The sequence below is a fragment of the Schistocerca piceifrons genome, chromosome X (assembly GCF_021461385.2).
Source record: "Schistocerca piceifrons isolate TAMUIC-IGC-003096 chromosome X, iqSchPice1.1, whole genome shotgun sequence".
NCBI classification, from domain to species: Eukaryota; Metazoa; Arthropoda; class Insecta; order Orthoptera; family Acrididae; genus Schistocerca; species Schistocerca piceifrons.
The window spans coordinates 266,537,193-266,558,926 of record NC_060149.1 but is presented as its reverse complement, the minus strand read 5'-3'; the positions used below and the strand labels follow the sequence as shown (position 1 = coordinate 266,558,926).

The 21,734-nt window shown below is 41.4% G+C and overlaps 1 protein-coding gene across 1 annotated transcript in view; it reads right to left on the bottom strand.

Moving 5' to 3' along the window:
- The window catches only part of LOC124722300 (oxysterol-binding protein-related protein 8), a 211,438-nt gene that overhangs the window by 135,138 nt on the left and 54,566 nt on the right, over positions 1-21,734 (bottom strand). Inside the window, 3 exon segments of the mRNA XM_047247483.1 lie at positions 954-1,007; positions 1,010-1,097; positions 17,145-17,366. Coding sequence (XP_047103439.1) covers positions 954-1,007; positions 1,010-1,097; positions 17,145-17,366 — 364 coding nt within the window.

Here is a 21,734-nt window from a genome sequence, read left to right as displayed (position 1 = left end):
GAAGTATTCACCAACATTTCATACTCAAGAAACCCATCACAATTGGGGGGAAAAAATAGGTTTCTTTTACTGTGTACACCATTAGTACTTGAAGTGAAAATAAGTTTCATGAATCTCTAAGTCTAACCTAAAAACTAAGTTTTCTGTGTAACATTAAAGTCTTAAGAATTATTCTATCGAGTTACAGGAAAATCAAATTAAACAATGTTTGCATGCACAATCTACTTAGAAAGAAGAAGGCATATGCAGATTACTAAAATACTGTGACTTCTTCCACGAAGTGGCTCACTAATTGCCTACAACAGACGGAGCCAGAAAAAAATTGTACTTTTCATACATGGTGGTCATTCCTTGCTTAGTAAAATCTTGGTATGTGACTTAAGGTACTGTTTCCCATATTATTTTATTGCATAATGAACTTAGGGAAAACAAAGACTATGACACATGTCACACAAACATGAAAATCTGTCAAAATAGGTAATTTGGATATGCAACAGCATGTACGTTGATGAATCACACAAACTGAAAATTACAGTCTGCACTAACAACCATGAGAACATAATGCAGTACTGATTCAAAATAGTTAATGCTACATACCAGATAAAACATTTATCACTGGCAAATACCATCACTGTTTATACATGTTTTATCTCAAGGGTTGTATGAACTATCATGTAAAGTTGTTACCTCACAAAATATAAATGCAGTTTCTGGACTGCTAAATTATTTTCACTGTCACAGAGCTGTCTCACAAGCTGAAAGCACATTTAACAGTTCATGAAGTGGAAGTGGAGCTCCAAGAGTAAAAGAAAGAAAAGAAATCTTCCATCCTTTACAAAATATTTGTCCCACTGAAGTACAACATTATTTAATTCAGTTCTTAATCCTAAATGCCTATCAGTATCTATTTTGAACGACATAGCCAAAATATGATTTAAAGGTTCAGTCCTCACCAATCGTTTCATTGTGTGGTCCTCTAGGTGCCCATATGGACTGCTCCAGTGGTGGAAAAGTTTGAAGCAGAATCCATCCTTTTTTGAAGGCCTTTCAATTACCTGGCATGTATTGAGAAGGATTGTTCCTACCCAATGGCTACTCTGTAACACAAGATACAAATGCACTCAAATATGCATCAATTTATAATAATCTGCACACACTTTGAACTACCTACGTTTGATAAAAAACACTGCAGGATTGATGTTGGTGGTGTACCTTGGAAAACAACATAAAATCATTGTGTGTGTCCAGGAAAGAGTTTACGACTGTTCACAGTATGTAGCTAGTTATTGAAGGTCTATCACTACTAGTTAAGATGAAATAGTAGATGTTCGTTTAAGGTACGATGCAGCACAATGTACTGTCTGGACGAATTTTGCAAAGAAAAGTTTCACAAAACACAGCATCCTAATGGGAAGAAATTCATCATTATGTATAGAAACTCACAAAAGACTTTGTTGTTGAAGCCACAAACACCTGACCACGGTTCTCAGTACAAAACGGCTGGCACAGCAGAATTTGACGAAATGGTGTTGATTGTATGAGAAAAAAATTCTGTACAGGTCACTCACCCCAATGAATATTTATCCTGAATTTTTCATTAAAATACTGTCTTGTAACACTCAATTCATTGTGGCCTATATGCCAAGTAAGATCATCACTTTAGCTGATGCGGTTTGTTACCGTGGAACGTAACCTCCTGGCACTCTACTTACTATGTACCTGTGCACCCTACTGGGATCATGGGAGAAGAGTTATGTGTTGACAGCTGGTCACAACCAGCTACGGGTTACAAGTTCGCTCTCTGGCACTTGCTCCCACATAGCTAACTCTTTGCTGACTAGTTCTGCAATGACTAACTTACATTTTTAATGTATCATCTATCATCCCAGCCATTACTAGCTGGCGCCTGCAAACCAACCTGAGTACACCAAACTGTGCTCTGAATAAGGAATAAACTTTCTTTTCGTTCATAAAAATCTACACCATATAATTTAATGCCTCCTAAAAGATATCCACATTTTAACTATCCTGATCACGCTCACTATGCACCTTCACGAACTGCACCTTTCAGTTTTCGAGGGTGATCATATTTTTGTGGCAACACCTGCCATGAGTATTGCATCCAAAGCTAGCTGGGTCAGCGAGAGAAGCTGAATCATTACACAGCAACTTCAATGCTGACTGCCACATGCTGCTGGGCCACAGTAATCACTGCTTGACGAACGCTACCAGGATGCAACCTCCTCACAGTCGCCCTCTGCCAGCTGCCCAGTCGCTGCCACACAGCTGTCATCGGTCACAGCCAACAAAATAGCCATCATCGGGGCCCCTGCTGAGACAGACACTGTAAGTGTTCCTAAGCACTGCATGAAGCTCCTGACCTGTTACAACAGGAAGAGTTCTCTGCATAACCGAAATTTGATAGGAATTCTCTTTCTGGTTGACCCACTCATCAGAAACAAGAGCCTCAACAACCTCAAAGTACATGTGAAAAGAAAAATTTGCTGAGATGAGAGGAGCAATGGAGAAATATTTGTCACCACATGCTTAGGTAATTTTGGGAAACAAGAAGTAACAGTTCCACATGGAACACCACTGAAGAAAGAAGGACGGTAGATTAGAGTTTAACATACTGTCGGAATCAAGATCATTAGAGACAGAGCACAAGCTCTGATTGGTTCAAGGAAGGGGAATGAAATCAGCTGTGACCTTTAAAAGGCATTTGCCTGGAGCAATTTAGGGAAATCATGGAAAACATAATAAACAGAGTTTACAGAAAGTCTGAAGGCCCATCGTTGTATCAGAACACATAGAAAGCAACCTCTATAGAATATGAAAACACTGCCAAATAGAGAAATATATGTAGTCACGTCACCAATTACGTCATCTGAGAGAGAAGTAGTTGCATTTATCGGAACAGGATGGATATCTGTTATTTCCAATGTTGAAGGAAGTCACAGTTTTTCAAGGAAAAGCCTGTGACTGACTTGACACAACACAAAATTCCTAAAGGAGATATGGCTCAGAAGACATAATTACCATTTACAGTCAGTAGTCGAAAAAATTATAAAGTATTAATTACACATATGCATAATTCAGCCTTCCTCTATTCAGTGGGGCTCATCCACTGCCATAGTATCCAAGCAGAGTGTCAATTGGGGAAAGACTTATTGGCTATTTTGTCGATATGCGAGTGGTAAACTGACTGAAGAGTCCTTGTACTTATCCATTAACTTACATTGGCAAAATGCTTGACCACTTCAGGAACTGCAAGTATTTTACCACCTTAAATATGAAGTCAAGTTACAATCAGAAACTCTGAGCACCATAGGATAGACCCAAAACAGCATGTTTTGTACCTCCTAGGCTGCACAAATTTCCAGAATGTCTTTTGGTCTAAGAAACATCCCTGCTACTTTTTAACTATTTGCAGATTTGCTATTATATGGATCGAGGCACGCTGTGTGTCTTTTTTATCTTGATGACATTATTGTTTTCTTTTGGTCATTTGAGGAACATGTGTGGCTGAGGTGCATACTGTCTCATTTATGAAGTGCAGATCTCGGCTTGAAACTATAGAAATGTCCCTTTCTCAGAGTCACTGGTGCAGTATCTTGGTCATGTTCTGTAGATGTTAGGCCCGAGGCACCGCTGTGGATGATGAGGGCCACTACCTTCACCTTGCACTTTCATTCTCAACAACAGGACAATCTGGTTAATGTCAGGCTAGTAACACAACAAACTGTAAAAACAAACTTTTTAAGCTAGTCTAATAGATTTTATATTCTTTTGTGCCTTGCTTTAAACCCTCCCCCTGCCACCCCCCCCCCCTCCCCAATATATGTGGATCTTGCAGAGGTGGTTAGACACTGGACTAGCATTCGGGAGGACGACGGGTCAACCCAGCGTCCGGCCATCCTGATTTAGGTTTTCCGTGATTTCCCTAAATCGCTCCAGGCAAATGCCGGGATGGTTCCTTTGAAAAGGGCACGGTCGACTTCCTTCCCCATCCTTCCCTAATCCGATGAGACTGATGACCTCGCTGTCTGGTCTCCTTCCCCGAACAACCCAAACTCTTGCAGAGGAGGGAGGAGTACAAGTCTGATATTAGTTTGAATTTTTGTATTTTGTTATGTTCAAGTATAATTTATTGTGGCCAATTTCCCTAGAAAGATCAGCACACTAGCAGAGCCTGTTTATTCCAATGGAATGTGAACCACTTACACTCTACTCACTGTGCATCTGCTAATACAAATCATGGAAGATAAATCACTTACTGACTGCTGGCCACCACTAGAGAGTATTGGCCCAAGCCACAAGCTCTCTCTCTGGCACTGGCTCAAAGCTGGCTGGGACATATTTTCTTCCTATTTCCTTTTCAGACTTAAGCTCTGCAGTGACTAACTTACATTTGTAAAATATCATCTCTCAGCCCTACCATGACTGGTTTGCACATTACAAACAATCCTGGGTGCATCCAAATGAATACCGAATAAACTACATTTTTTGTTTTAAGAAGATACATCTTATCGATTTAACACCCCATTCTGACTATCTTGACTGGGTTCAATTTGCACGTGTGCAATTTATCAATAACCTCTGACCAAGTTTCCCATAAAATGCAAACCTTGAAGAACATGGTATGAAGACTACGGGTAAAGTAGCAAACGTATCCATATCATAAATGACATTTGCATGTAATGAGGCCAAATGATTTTGAAGTCATAGTTCAGGTCCCTCATTGGCATGTACTTCACAGTAGTACAGTACTTAGCTCCCAACAATTCACTTTGTTCAAGGATGATGATTATGATGGGATAACCACATTTATCTCTTATGAATAATCCTTTATCAACGCATAGGGTGGAATTGTACAAAATCAACTAGTAGGACATTTCACTTATAACTTCCAGGCTGATAGGCTGTGGGGGGATGCTTACAACTTTCCGCTGATATTTTATCTCTATATCTTCAGACATCTTATCTCTGAAGATGTCTCCCACAGTTGGAGATGAAATGTTAGGGGAAAGTTTTATGCGTCAATCATGACCTATCAGCTCAAAAGTTTTAAGTGAAGTCAGTTACGGCCGTGGAAGCCTACTTTGTAAGACTAACAGAGTATTATTTGCTGCCACTTAGTGTAACTGGTGTACTTTACCTGATATTCATTCAAGATGTGCTGGCACAATTGTTGAAGAATATACCTTTTTTTGTTCATTGGAGTATGTAGTTTAAACATTATGCTGCACCATCCCATGTCAACATTAATGTCTGTAAGTATCTGTAAAACTAATATAATCAACACTTGGTTGGATAGGGAGGTCCTGTCCCATGACCAACATGACCACTGGATCTCACACATATGGATCTTTTTTTCTATGGGGTATATGAAGGGTTATTTATGTATGAAGTACAGGTAAAAACTGGAGAGAAGCTGGTTGGTAGGGTCTCTCTGTAGAGCAGACATTCAGCTAATGCAACAAAATTGTGTATGTCATTGCAAAGCATAGATTGAAATTGGTGGTTGTCACTGAATGGCTGTTATGAGCTTAAGTTGTTACAATAAACCGAAAGATGTTAATATCAAACAAAGGACTACATATTTGTTCCTTTATATCAAAGTACTCAGTTCAGGAGCCTCAACCCTCTCTACAATTTTGACTTTGAATGTTTGGGCACCTGATATATATGACAGAAACTATTTGCATTTGAAAAGCATGAATGACAGGTTTTCAACAAAACATACAGCACAACTAACAAAATTGAATTTGGATAAAACATTTTCCACTATCATGTGTACAACAGCTCTACAAAGACCCTGAGATACATCCAGTTTACACTGTATATAACTACTGTTAACTCAGAATCATGTATCAGTAATAGCCAAGATTAACAAAGGACAATTTTGCATTTCTAAAACAGTTACACCTCTTTGTGACATAATTAATTGCTCCTACAGACTTTTCAACAAATCTCTGGAAAGAATAAATACATTTATTTCCAACAAAGTCAGAGGTATTCCATATTAGTGTAAGTTCTGCACATCATCACTCTGTTGTTGTAAACTGCTACAACCCAAGTGGACAATGTTCTGTAAGCAAATCTGTTCTCAAACACATGGATACACAAGTCTGAATGGAAATTGTACACAATATTTGACACAAGGAAAAACGAGTGCTGATCAGTAATCCTGTCACATTAAAGGCAACTGGGATGTGGATACACTGGGACAGCCTGGATGGGTCATTCACCCATTACTAGCTCTGAATTATGGTTTATGAATACTGCATAGGGGTAGTCAATGATGATGTAAGTAGTTAGTGTGGATCTTGTGGTCAATAACAGATGTCTAGTTTCTCGGTAAGTTTCAAGTATATCTGATGCACAAGGGTCAGAGCACAGATTCAACTCATCTGGCCGGGATGATAAAATGTGGCCACAATCCATGCAGCAATGGTGGACATCACACACAATGGGTTCCATTTAAGGAAAGCAGTGTGGCATCAGTTATGTAAAAACTGAGACTTCTCAAGCAACATTGTTCTCAAGAAAGAGGGGCAGTGTGATCTCACTGGTAATATCCATAGCATGACCATGGTAACCAACAAAAACTCCAGAACTCTTATTAGTTACTTCATCAGTACTTTAGATGCCATACTGTGATGCATCAGTGCCAACCATTAATGGCTGCTGTGGATTGAAATGGGACATATACAGCATTTGGAACAACTATTGTCTTAAGTTCATTGTATGCATTATCTTATTCATCAGACCACTCAAGCAGCACTCCACCCGATCCTAATTTAAAGGAGCAGCTACAGCAATTTTGGATGAACACTCAATGCAGTTTAATTTACCAGGAAATTACTGCAATTCTTGTTCTGATTCGATGAAAGACTGTTAAAAAATTAAGAGGATTGTTCTGTGGGTGGTATATCCTTTGTTTCTAGTATATGGTCATGGTTTTCCACCTGCTTAAGAAAAATAGCATGTTACAATTTTTTCAATATATTTTACCCATTATACTTCATATAATACTGCACAAGTATGTAAATGTTGTCCAAAGATCCCCTAGATAATTCACCCATCAAGGAATTTTCCACTTGACATTTGAGGTAATGATGGAACATTATCTTGCACCAAATACTTTGACCAGCACTTATTAGTACTGATATTTTTCAAATGACATGCTGATGGCAAAAAATTATTTTGACTTTCTGTCCAAAGGTAATTTGAGCTGTGTCTCTTAAGTCTCTGCCAACGTGGAGAGTAATTCCTTATGACAAGGGACCACATTTCAGTTTGTCACTTAGCTGATAGTATATTTGAAATTGCTACAAATAAAGGATGTACCTCTCTCTCTCTCTCTCTCTCTCTCTCTCTCTCTCTCTCTCTCTCCCTCCCTAATGGAATATTTGGCTGGTATCTTGATCTTGATTTTAGCATTGTGTGTGCAACATATGAATTTGCATAACCAAAACCAGAAAAGAACAATTCGAACAGTTACATTCCCTGCTGAGATTGTTCTTTGCAATAGTTTCCAATAGCACCTGTATTCTGCCACACACACACTCCAAAAACTTTGAATATGACCATCACCATTACAGTCATACCCCGGGGACAGTGTGCTGCGACAATGTCCCCCCCCCCCCCCCACCATCAATTGCAATTGGTTCTTACCTACTGCTCTTTTGTTGCCAGTTGACTCCCACACCAACTGGTCTCAGATCTTCCTGAATTATATCACCTCATCTCTCCTTTTTGGCCTGACAGGCAGTCTCCTTCCATAAAGTACAAAATACAGTGGCTTTAAATGCTAACACAAAGCATTCATTCGTATAACACAGTCTGCCCACCTAAAGCATTGACTCCATGGTTCTTTATGTAATTCCTCTTATCACAAGGTGTGTTAAAAAAATATGGAATCTTCAGCTGGCAGAAACATATTTACTGATTTGAAGGTAAAGAACCCTAATCCCCTTCAAAGCAGCCTCCTTAGTAATGCACACACTTCTCACAACACTACTGTCATAGTTGGAAACAGTTCATGAGCGTGGGTTTTGGAATGGTAATCAGTTGGGCCCCCGGATCCTGAACAATGTCATCTCTTGACTCAAATAGTGTTCCTTTCATATGCATCTTCAGTTTGTGAAAATAGTCCAAAGTCACATGCAGCCATGTCGTCGGAGTATGGATCCTAACTAACAACAGGAATGTTGTGTGTGTGTCATTTCAAGACAGAATTTCTTCTGCTCCATTGACAGGAGTTACAGTATGAATTTCATGGACTCTCCCCTCATGCACAAATTATTGGTCAAAATTGAATGTACTGATGCAGCAGCTATACATACCTCTTTGAATGTTCTTGTACTATAATTCAACAGTCTTTCATGACCAAAGTTTGCATTTGCTCAATGACATTTTCATTTTGACTTGTTGAAGGTCTGTTTGAATGTGGTTTGCTGTTCACAGATGTGCAACAATTTCTGAAGTGGTTGTACCCCTCTTTTATGTGTAAGTTGCTCCTGGCATTATCCCCAATAGCCTGTCAAATCATGTACATGGTTGCCACTTTGGTATTGCGAAGCGTATGGCAAAATTTGATGCAATATCACTGCTCAATTTGTTCTGTCATTTTACAGTAACTAGACTCTCACGAAGCTCGCTGCACATTGTCACTTGTAGGCCAATTGCCAGCGACTAACTCTTCTTGCTGTCAGGAGGAAATTCACAACTACACACAAATGTCCCCTATCATATCCCCACTGAAGAGCATCTTCCGCATTTCATTCATTTATGTGGGAAAGATGAAGGTTCAATAATGGGCCAAAGATTATGTTTAAAATCAAGAATGAATTTTTACTGTGCAGAGGATTGTACACTGATCTGAAAGGTTCTGACACACGAAAACTGTGTGCTAGCCCTGCAAGATGTGCACAAGAACTTCTGTGAAGTTTGAAAGGGAGGAGATAAGATACTGGAAGAAGTAAAGCTCTGTGGGCCAGGTTGTGAGTTGTGCTTGGATACTCTGTTGGTAGATCACTTGCCTGCGAAAGGCAAAAGTCATAGGGTTTGAGTCCCAGTCCAGCACATGGTTTCAATCTGCCATGAAATATGTTTATACTCTCCTGTTTAAATGTCAGTTGATTGTTCCACTCTAGCTTCCATGTATTCCATGTTTCACATATATGTAACACCACTGGTTGGATTAATGTCTTGCATAGTCCGAGTCTGAAGCATGTGTAGATGCAAGGTTCAGTACTGGGAGGGGATGGTGGGGACGGTCCAAAATTAATTTGCCATCACTTCCAAAATTTAACATGCCAAAGATGCCTATGGTTTTAATAATAATACATAATTTTTTTTTAAATATAATCATAATAATTTGCTCTGTTGTGCATCATGCATCTATCCTGAATATCACATCCAGGGAGGAACTCTTCTTTTTTTCATTAACAAGTAATGTGATCTTGTCTGCTGCACACTCCATGAAATCACAATTTGAATATTTCGTCCACTGGACATCAGGACCACATTGCCAGCATACGCCAAATGTGAAATGGTTTTTGCCTCTAATCTCTATTCCAGTGAAATTTTCATATAAAAGTTCTTGTGAAAACTTCTCTTTCCTGCCCCTCCCCCATGTCAGCCATGCAGTTATGTCAAAGCTTTCCATTAATTTGTTTCCAAATTTTATATAAAGAGCTGGTTCACCATTAATGGGAGATATTGCCTGACCACTTTATGCTCTGCTGCTTTAAGACAAGCTCTTTACTTGATTATTACTACGGTCATACATGCCAATACCAGAACTGTAGAACACGAAAACAAAAAATGAGTTAAAAATGACTACACAATAAGCCCAATCGATGGAAGAAAAGACAGCAAAAAGGGGGGGAGGGGGGGGGGGGGACTTGGAGAAAGGTCCACAAAATATGCCATAGAGAAACAGAGGTTCTGAAATAAAGATTAAATGTCCTTCGCCACATTGCTACAATGGGTAAAAAGTAAAACGCGATTGACAGCCAGCGCATCATCCACTGAAACAGCCAATAACTCAGATGGCGAACATAAATGAGAACGTAAGTGGTCAAAAAAAAAAAAGGGAATTCCATCAGGAAGTGGAGGACCATCAAAGTTGAGGGCGTGGGCACAAAGTGGTGGGGGAGCAACACTTAACAAATGGTGATGGTTAAAGACAGTGCCCAATATACAACTTAGCTAAAATGATGTCATGGTGAGAGGGCTGAGAGGAGGTCATCCATGCAGGTCATCCATGCCGCTGGGAGTGGCTTAATTCCCCTGAGCTTGTTCCCATGAAGGGAGGACCAGTGGCGACGCCAAAGTGACATCAGCTGCTGACAGACGGCAACATAGAGACCACTGGAGGGAAGGGAAGAACTAGCGGGCTGAGGTAAACACTGCAGCCTTGGCAGAGGCCACATTCCCCATCAGACCGACATGACCAGGAACCCTATAAACATCACAGCGGCTCCATCAAGAGAGAGCATGTGACAGCTTTCCTGGACCCCTTGCACTAAGGGATGGACTTTACAGCACAGAGTGACTCTGAAGGGCACAGACAGTTGGAGCAGATGATGCAATAGGAAAGGCTGGGTCGTCAGGTGTACTGCATGGCCTGATACAGGACGAAGAGCTGTGCTGTAAATACTGAGCAGCGTTCTGGAAGTTGATACCGAAAATTGTCAGTACCAATGATGAAGGCACACTCGACACCACAGTCAGTCCGAGAGCCATAAATGTACATAAAGGTACTACTGCGAAGTCCCATGCAAAGGTCATGAAACTAACAGTGATATATGCAAAGGTCATGAAACAGAGTGAGGCTGGAGTAGTGTCCTCAGGATGCAAATGAAGGCCAAGGTGAACACGGGCCGCTGCATGAAGCCAAGGTGGTGGATGGTTCACACCAATTAGAACGTGGCAGATAGCGTGAAGTTAAGCTGCTGGAGCAATAGCCTAAAGCGAAATCCAGGAGGTAACAGAGGAGGGGGACATGCCCCATACTGGTGATCAAAGGAGTCAGCAGAGAAGGAAGCACAGGCATAGCATACAAATGGCATGTTTGTCTGCTGAGGAGAAAGTCATGGTAATATAACAGCAGTAGTTCGGCAGCTTCTGCAAACAGACTTTCAACCGGGCTAATGTAAAAGGCACCAGTGGCCAAATGGATGCCATGATGTTGGAATGTATTGAGATGATATAAGATGGACGGACGTGCAGGCACATAAACGAAACACCCAGTCTTGTTTCGAACAGACAAGGGATTGGTACAAACAGAGGAGGATGGTCTGATCCGCTTCACAGGAAGTACTGCTGAAGACAAGTATGATATTGAAGGATGACGTACAGCTTGTGGCCAGGTAAGACACATGGAAAGATCAAGAAAGTTTCTTATTGAGCACGAGCCCCAGGAATTCTGTAGTTTCAACGAACAGAAGAGCAACAGACCTAAGACGTAAAGATGGTGGAAGAAACCAATTGCGTGCACCATGAGAAATTCATACAAACTGTTTTGTCAGTGGAAAAGTGAAAGTCATTGTCGACACTCCATGAGTAAAGACAGTCGACATATTGCTGAAGACACTTCTCAAGCGGACAAGTCTGTGGAGAACTGAAATAGATCACAAAATTGTCAACAAAAAGGGAGCAGGAGACAGGCCATAATAGGGTTAATGTCGATAAAAAAGAGGATGATGCTCAGGATGGAACTCTGAGGCACGTTGTTTTTCTGGATAAAGGTGTCCCAGAATGCAGAACCCACACATACCTTGAAAACTTGGTCTTTTAAAAATTCCTGAAGAAAATGGGGCATGCAGCCATGGAAGCCCCACGTGTAGAGAGTACAGAGGATACCAGTCCTCCAGAGGGTGTCAGAAGATTTCTCCAAATCACAAATCATGGCTAGACTGGTATTTTGCCAAAAAACCATTCACGACATGGGTGGACAAAGTGATGACATGGTCAACTGCAGAAGAGTGCACTCGAAATCCACACTGTGCAGTGGTTAGTAAATTGTGAGACTCGAGCCACCATATTAGCCAGACATGAATCACACATTCCATCACCTTGCAAACACAGCTGGTGAGAGAAATGGGGTGATAACTAGAAGGAAGGTGTCTGTTCTTACTGTGATTAGGTATGGGTATGACAGTGCCTTCATGCCAATGTCTGGGAAAAAGTGTCCTCTGCCCAGATGCAATTGTACATGTGAAGGAGAGAGTGCTTGCCCAGAAGAGAAAGGCTCTGCAACAGCAGTATGTGAACATTGTCCGACCCTGGGGTAGAGGATTTGGATGAAGTGAGAGCATGATCTAGCTCCACCATAGTAAAGGCGGCATTGTAGCACTCATGGTTCTGAGAAGAGAGGGGTATCGCTAGAGCCTTCTCCACTCGTTTCCGATGAAGGGAGGCAAGGTGATAGTGGGTGGAGCTCGAAATCTCCACAAAATATCGGCTGGAGGTGTTCAAGATAACAACACAGTCTACTATGATATCATCTGCTACTGTTAGGCTGGAGAGTGGGGAATGGACCTTGGTCCCAGACAGCCGTCGGAGGTTGGCCCACACGATGAATGAGGGACTGGAATTATTAAAAGAATTAGTAAATGAAAAATCTAGCTGGATTTGCGATGACACTGTGAATGCAACTGTTCATAAAGACAGCAGTTTTCTATCATAGGATGACAGTTAAAATTGCGGAAAGCACTTCTCCGCACGCAAATTGCGTCACGGCACGCCTCCTTCCACCAAGGGACTGGGACACTGCGCGGTACAGAGGAAGTGCCAGGAATGGAACGTTCTGCGGTGGTAAGGTTAACATTCGTAAGATATTCTACCTGTTCATCACAACTGCGGAAATGTTGTTCATCAAATATTGCCAGGGAGGAGTAAAGCCTCCAGCTGACCTTAGATAGCTGCCATTTGGATGTGCATGTAGGTGGGGTAGGAATCAGCAAATGGATAGCACATGGGAAATGGTTGCTTGAGTACATGCCAGACTGAACAGACCACTCGAGACGATGGGCAAGCTGGCAGTGCAGAAGGGGAGGTCCAAATGGGAACAGGTGTGCATGGAGTCTGAAAGGAATGTGGATACTTCCATGTTAAGGCAAAAGGGGATGGTGTGCATTAAAGTGACTGAGCAGCAGAAAGGGGTGATGGAGTTGCCCAATAAGCTGGAGCAAGTCTGTCCTAGTGACAATGAATGATGGAAGGATGTAAATGCTACAAAGGGAGATGGTGAAGTGAGGAAGGAAAATGCAGACTGCAACAGCTTGAAGCCAGGTAGTCAGGGAGATAGGTTGACTATGAACATTGTAACAAGAACAGTACTTTAAGTACCAGATAGTAGAATGCAGAGTTTCCGACAGGCCAACAACTTGTAAGCAACCATAAAGGCACTTTTGCCTTCACCCAGATCTCCTGGACAGCCCGCTTGTCGAGATACATGGGACAATCTTGGGAGGAGACAGCCTGGTCGCCGTTTAATTGATAGAGTGGGGAGGAGGAGGAAGCAGACAATCGCCCTCGTGAGTATCCCTACCACACATTTGGCTGATTGTCGACAGGACATTCGAGTGTGTTTGTAATGATCACACTGGTACCAGCACATTGGGTTCGGGATGTACAGTTGGACTGTGATAATTTCACAGCCTTCTTTGATCTTTGATGGAAACACCACTCTGCCAAAAGTGAGAAAAAGAGTGCGTGTAGGAACTAAGGATGCATCTACCTTTTTCATCACCCGATGCACTGCACTGACACCCCGATCAGAGAGGTACGTTTGGATTTCTGCCTCAGTCAAACCATTGAGCAGCCGTGTGTAAATAACGCCAAGGGAAGAATTCAGCATCCGATGGGGCTCAAAATGAGTAGGATAGCCGTGGAAGAGCGAAGCTGCAAGCAGTTGTTGTGCTTGAGACACTGAAGTAGTCTCCAAAAGCAAAGTTCCATGCCTAAACAAGAGCAGGATTTCACAGGGTCGGGAACTGCATCAACACTTTTCTGAATAGTAAACAGATTTACCATAGCAATGGACTGACTGTATTCAGTACATGAACGCATGAGGAAAGCTGGGAGGATCTCTGAATCATCAGCCTCATTCCATTTACATTTAGTAGATGTTGACTGAAGATGATGATTGGCTCACTGCAAGAAAATCCCCCATGATTGCCAGTGTCTCCAATGCCGTGCTCCTTCCAATTGGGTGGGCTCCCTCGGAGAGGGGGGGGGGGGGATGTACCCGCCTTAAGTGATTGTTCACACCTCCTGAACACCTGACAGAGGGACCAATCAACAATTTGGGAAGGTAGCAGCTCAGGCAATCACCTCTCCCTGTGCCTGGCCTGTACCAAGGTGTATGTGCAAACCCTACCTACCAACCCGGGGCTGAGAATTACGCATTACCGTATCACCTGTTATGTGTCAAACATGTGGGACAGCCTTCAGGGATGCATGGGGAAGTAGAAGAAAAAAGAGGAACTTCAAACACAGAAGCAGAGGAAGATAGAAGGGGAATGAAAAAAGAAAAAAAAAAAGGAACAAAAAACAGTGGAAACACTGTTCTTATATTGCCTACTGAAAATGCAGAACACATTTCCAAAAACATCCCAGTCATGTTCCCAAAGGTAGGGGAAAAAGAATAGCAAGAGGATAGACACGCAACATGGAAGGGAAAAGATGCTGCAAAAGCTAGGGCCCCATGGTAGCCAAGCTTAAACCTACCAAATAGTACACGAGCCCCCTGGTGGGGCTCTTTACTTGGTGTGTCCCATAATTCTTCAAGGGTGTGTGGCCATACAAAGGGGAAGTGTAATTTTCTATACTGACTAGGGCTGCAAAGACACAATTATACATTTTGAACTTACAATCCTGGCACTGAATACATAATGTTATGTAGACACAGTAGTCTCACAGGTTTTGTAAAGCATGGGCTTTTTGTATCACACTGACTTCTATTAGCTCTACCCTGTTTACAAGTCGATCTCTATAATTTTACTTGGAAATACTATGAACAGATATTGTATATTGGATTCTGTACATTACGTTTCTCACACTGACAATATATTTGTCATACAGTATTAAATAATATTTATACAAATTTGTCCTTGCTGGGAATTGTGAAACACCACAGGGCTGTTTCAGTGAGTAGCTACTTCGATCCAGAGGGTTGAATTTGAATGTACTTGAATGACCTATTCATCATACCATAGGCCCCTCCATTGTCATGTCTCCCTAATGGCGGGAGAGGGGAGGGGGAGGGGGGGTGGTCAGGAAGCTTCAGACTCTCCATGTAAATTACTGCACAATGGTGTGCTGATAGGTCAAGTTCCAAACATCTGAGCCAGAGTACGATTTATCACATCATGGTTTTTCCCTGAGAAAATTATACTTTCATAATACCAGCTTTTTTTACTCAAGTACTGAGATAGATATGCTTTAATTACCGAGTAATCAAATGTTCAAATGTGTGTGAAATCTTATGGGACTTAACAGCTAAGGTCATCAGTCCCTAAGCTTACACACTACTTAACCTAAATTATCCTAAGGACAAACACATACATCCATGCCCGAAGGGGGACTCGAACCTCCGCCGGGACCTGCCGCACAGTCCATGACATGGATACATTGGAACAGCCTGGGAGTGTAATCCACCAGTCACTACGTAAAGATGTGAACTGCAGTTCACACATATTAGGCAGCAGATGATGGAGGTGGTTGATGGACAGATGCACACACTAAGTGGCTGACCTTCAAGGATGTGCGACACATGGGAGCTACACCACACAACTTGTCAACTCTGCCAATCCAGGATACAATCAGATGCTACAGGAATGCATGCAGAGATTATTGACCTTGAGCAGAACAGGGCTCTACTGGACAAATGTGATTCCAGCTATAGGCAATTCCAGAGAGCAAACAGAACAAGTTACACAAAAGACTATATGCTTGCCCAAATCAATTCTATGGACTACATCGGTCAAGGAGACTGCAGTCTCAATGGTTACGCCTGAACTGCCATGGTGAAGGCAGTTGTAAACTTCAGAACTATTTCCATCAGTGATCAACATTAGGTATCCCATCTGTTGTTATCCAAAATGAATACCAGAGTATTGTAATGTATGAATGAAACATTTTACATCAATATGATTACAAAATATTCTCAGAGTTCCACGCATTTTAACTGGATATAAATTCACAAGTGTTCAGCCAAGTGCTCCTCTGCCACTGTCAAGTGGTAACTGACTGGTATGAAGCTGCTGACCTGCAGCTGTATTTATGTGACTGATTAATGTGGCATACCACAGAACTATGTTCTCATCATAGAAGCATAGAAAAATCGATAGAGAACTTAACATATCAGTTTATGGATGTCCATCCTATTGCACGGATGGGGGACTTCAGCTAATTTTTATTTTTTATATATATATATATATATATATATATATATATATATATATATATATATATATAAAAATTAGCTGGCACATTTATTGTAGATGTCTCATAACTGGTACTCATGGGCTAGCTTTCCTCAGTAGTCTCTACTCGACACCATGTTGTGAGATATATATATATATATATATATCTCACAACATGGTGTCGAGTAGAGACTACTGAGGAAAGCTAGCCCATGAGTACCAGTTATGAGACATCTACAATAAATGTGCCAAGGAAATGTAATACTCTTTTGGCGGTGCTGGGGCCTGAGGAGACGGTAATGTGCTGCCAAAACTAGTCATGTGAGACAATAAAGTCATTCTCAACATACAGCTGCTGTGGTACTTTTTCTCATATATTAACAGATTGGCCTTCTTAATGCAAAACTTCCACAGTGTATAAAGCTGTACCATGTAGTTACCACTTGACAATGTCTAAGCAGCACTCAACTGTAAGTTCATGGATGTATAACCACTTTATGTGGCTGGAATTTCAAGGAGATTTTATTCATACCACAGTATTCACAACAAACTCCTTTGAAGCCTACATCAAAAATGCACTTGGCATCAAATTCTTTATACGTAAGTACATAAAATGAGTTAACTGGAGTCCAAGAAGCAAAGAAGCCAGACTAAAGAGCTCAAAGTTTTGTGTAAGAAACTACATTTTAAGTAATTTACCTTCAATTTTAAGCTCTTGTACAATAGTAAAAGTCCTGGTTTTAGCACACACCACAACTTAGTCCAACTCTTAAGCGTGCCACGAACTTTTAACCAGTCAGCTAATACAATTACAGATGGATCTTTGAGAGAGCTCAGTAGTTCTTTAGCCACTCTTTTCTTCTCTCGGCAGTAGTTTTTGCGCTGGGCTTTGTACGACTCTTTTCTTGTTAGAGGTTGTAACTGGAAATAGAAAAAAGAAAATGAGGTATTATAGTTATCCATGTCATGGGTGATCTTCTCTAATTTATTACTGAAAACTGATACCTGTTGTGGAGTAATTTTATAATATAAAGTAATTAAAATGTCTAGGTTGAGTCCCACTTTCATATGCCTACAATTACAGCAAAGGCCGAGAACAGCATGCTAAGAGAAGCTTACCTGTTTCCTTATCTATGGAACAACAACAATGTCAATAATGGTCATATATATCATGCAAAATATAAACAAAACTTCACAATGCGTGTACAACAATGTCTCAAAGAACACTTTGTAATATGCATAAAGCTGTGAGCTACATCATCTATAAGGAGGGAGGCAACAGCGAACACACATTTTAATTAGTGTATTACAGTCATACATGCTGAATTTCAAATGCATTTAAAATGGATAAAGCAAACTAGCAACATTTATGAGCTTCAGTTAATTTCAGCTAATGCCTTTACTTCTACAATAAAAACATTTTATAATGTTTGCAATGACCAACAGTGTTTCATCATAAAAAGGGACCGAGTGAGGTGGTGCAGTGGTGAGCACACTGGACTTGCATTTGGGACAATGGCAGTTCAAACCCGTGTCCAGCCATCCTGATTTACGTTTTCTGTTATTTCCCTAAATTGCTCGAGGCAACTGCCAGGATGGTTCCTTTGAAAGGGAACAGCTGAGTTTCTTCTCCATCCTTCCATAAACTGATGGGACTGATTAACTCAGTGTTTGGCCCCTCCCTCAAATAAAATCAACCAACCAGAAAAACGAGGGGGAGGGGGAAGCATTATAACGACTGAGTCTAATAGTTAATATCAGTATTGTGCATCTTGAAGTTAATTATACATTTAAAAAAGTAGGCTCTTCAACTGTTAAAACTAATACAAGCCATTATCAATTTTACCACCTCAGCTTCTGTAGACAGATAGCAATGTGGAAGTTATTTGACCAGCAACCAGGTATCTATCAGGAATGGTTTAGTATTTTACAATATATCCAAAAAAATAACAAAAACAAATGAAATAAAAATCGTCCAGTATCCTGGCCCAGCGATTTGGGAGGTTCTCCAGAAGATATGGGGCTCAATGACAGCCACTAGGCAGCACTGCTACATCTGCAGGCACTGGTATCATCACTGCAAGCACCACCATTAGGACACGCCCATCTTGCTGGCCTATCAGAGCCCGTGGCTGTCCTATAAAGCCAGCAGCACAGCAGCTCTCCAGCCAGTCATAATTACTTTGCGCTATTGCTATATCTAGGTTGTTGATCTTGATTTACTTACTGGAATCATTATTCTACTGTGCTATCTCCACTGTTTGTCTTCCTCCCCTTGTTGTCCAGCTGTTTACTCTCATGTGTCTCATTGTCCACGTGTTTCCTCTCACGCAACTCATTGTGATGCCCTTGGCTGGTTGTTCTCTCTTTCTGGTTCTTGAGTTATTCCCAGTCTTATTAAATTCCAGTCAGTAGAACTGGTGAAGAGGGAAAATGTTAGCGGCACCCTGTAGATGCAAAGCTTGTGCAACTTGTGGAACAGCAAAAGCCACTCCTGCAGCAACAGTTCCAACAGCAACAGACGGAGTTGCTCCATCAGGAAATTCAGCTTTAAAAGATCAACTGCAGATTCAGGGTACCCACCCAATCCAGGCTGTGGTCACTTCCCATGTGGCTTTCTGTCCAATCTCATTTCCGTCATTTAACAATGCCAAAGAGGTCTGGGACACTTATTTGCAGCAGTTGAAACAGTACTTTGCCACATTTGAGGTTTCAAGTGATGCTTTCCAATGGACCCTCTTCCTTTCTTGGGTTTCCCTGGAGAAGTTTCTCACACTGAAGAAGCAGTCATGCCCACATTTGAGGAGACATGCTCATTGCTGTTGAATTATTATTCACAACAGTTCAATGTGATTACATTGTGCCTCGAGTTCCATCAATACTACAAAGCAACCTTTCCAGTCGTACTGCTTGTGAGTGATTGATTTGCAAGGATTGAGATGACATTCCAGTATCATTTGTGTGAACCCATCTTGCAAATCCTCATATGCAGATTCTTTGATTCACAACATAGTGATCCAATTAACTACCAATCCAGAAGGCTGCATTGCAGCCTTCAAACTGGACAACCCATCCTTTCACAATATCTAGACAATTGCACACTCTTGAGATCACACAGGATACAAATGAAAGACTCACAGTCCATTATCTGGTAGCTGTGGTCCAGCCGCTGCCTCAGGGGCAGATTTCTCATATGTCTTTTCCTCAATTGGGGCATCACGACTCCTCGATTTTAGACATTTCAATGGCCTCATAGCAGCCAGCCACAACCCAATGGTATAAGCAGCAGGGTCACCCATTGTGTCTTGACTGTTTTGCAGGACACACACATGTGGATTGCCTGGATCGCTGGGCACATTGTGCCTGTTGTTGGAAAGATAGACATCTCTGAACCATCTGCCATAAACTGTTGGAACAGTTGGATACCACTCTCCACATGCTTCAATGGATGGTATATGAATATCTGGTAACTGTTCCCCATGGTGATCCTTAAGCTACTAAGTTGTTTATCAATCTAATGATTGTGAACCAAGAGGTCTATTATCTGGTGGGCACAAGAGCCACCATTTCCTTGATAACTCTCCAAATGTAAGCTCACCTGGGCTCTGCTGACTTGGCGCCACCTTCTCGTACATTGGTCGCATATGGTGACAGTTCGACACCTCTTCCTGCTCCATTCTTAATCACTACTGCCTACAAAAAGGTCACATGGCTGATAACACTGTTTGTGGTCAATAGACACTGGCTACATTTCTGGTCTGGGTGCCTTCTCGCTGTTTGGATTTTCACTTGGTGATGAGGTTCATGTCAAATCTGACACAGTTCCCTTCCAGGAACTCAACGGCCTCTGTGCTGCCTTTGGGCCTCTGTTTAAACCTGGCCTGGGGTGGGCCACAGATTTCCAGGCGCATATCTCCTCATGTCAAGATGCAGTGCCCTGTTTCTGTTAGGCATGTCCTATTCTTGTCTCATTATGGATAGTCATTAAGGAAGAACTCCATCTCTTCCATGAACCTAGGGTGATTGAACTTGCTAAAATAAAGCTTGGGTCACACCCCTGGTCATGGTCAAGAAGCCCAATGGCTCTCGCTGGCTATACAGAGATTTCAAATTGACAGTCAACACCCAGCCACAAGTGGAAACGTACCCCATACCACATCCAGAGGACCTCCTCACAAACTCAGTCAGGGGCAAATATTTTTCTAAGATATAAGTTTCCAATGCATATTTGCAGATCCCACAGAATGAGAAATCACAATGCATTATGGTCATCAACACTCCCTTTGGCTTATACAAATACAAGTGCCTGCCCATTGTGATCTCTTCTGCTTCGGCAATCTTCCAGAGATACCTGGAAGAGATAATGATGTCCATCGCTGCTTGTACTAATTACCCTGATGTCTTAACTGACATAAGCACTATGCATCATGACCACCTGCACAACCTCTGCACCCTCTCTACTTCGAGTAATGCAGGGCTCAAGTTCCTCCTCCACAAATGCCAAGCCACAATGCAAAGCCAAATTAATGATATTAAAGCAAGGTTCAATTTGGAAATCGAAAAGATCCAAGAAAGTGTGGAATCTATAGTAAAGGTAGAAGCAGACAAAAAAGTTTTCAGGTTGAAAACTGAAATTGATGATTGTAAAGCAGAACGCTCACATTTGACAGAACAAGAATTATGGAAGCAATTAAATTGTGAACAGAAGTGTAAGCCAAACACTTCTCACATTCAAAGCAAAATTTGTGACCTTGAGAAGAAAATTAGGGACCAACTCCATTTCTGTAACTGATGGAGTAGCTCACAACAAACCGTTAAGAGGCCAAAGAACAATTTGATTGAGTCACAAGACATAATGGTTGGCACTCTATAGACTTCCCAAAAAACTGCTAAAGGATTTTTCCTGAAGAATTAACAGATGAGGGAAAGATTAATGTGGTAATTAGTGCATTACCAGCGGATTCCAAGAGATGAGATTGAATATGAACACAGATCAAATGACTTTTAGTGATTTCGAGAAAAAACTTACTGAGGGGTACTGGTCAGAACAGAAACCAAGACTGTGTGGTGTGAGTTGATTATGGCTAGAATGTATGACAATACAGGCAGGAATTCTATAAAAGATTTCTGCAAATACTGGTACAGGAAATTAACTAACTTGAGAAGGAGACAACCCGAATCATATTATATGGAGGCTATCGAGAAAGCTCCCAGAAGATTCTGAAAGATACATAGGTAGTAATCAGAAATACCTTTCTAAGTTTTTGGAAAGAGTAGAGGATGAAGAAT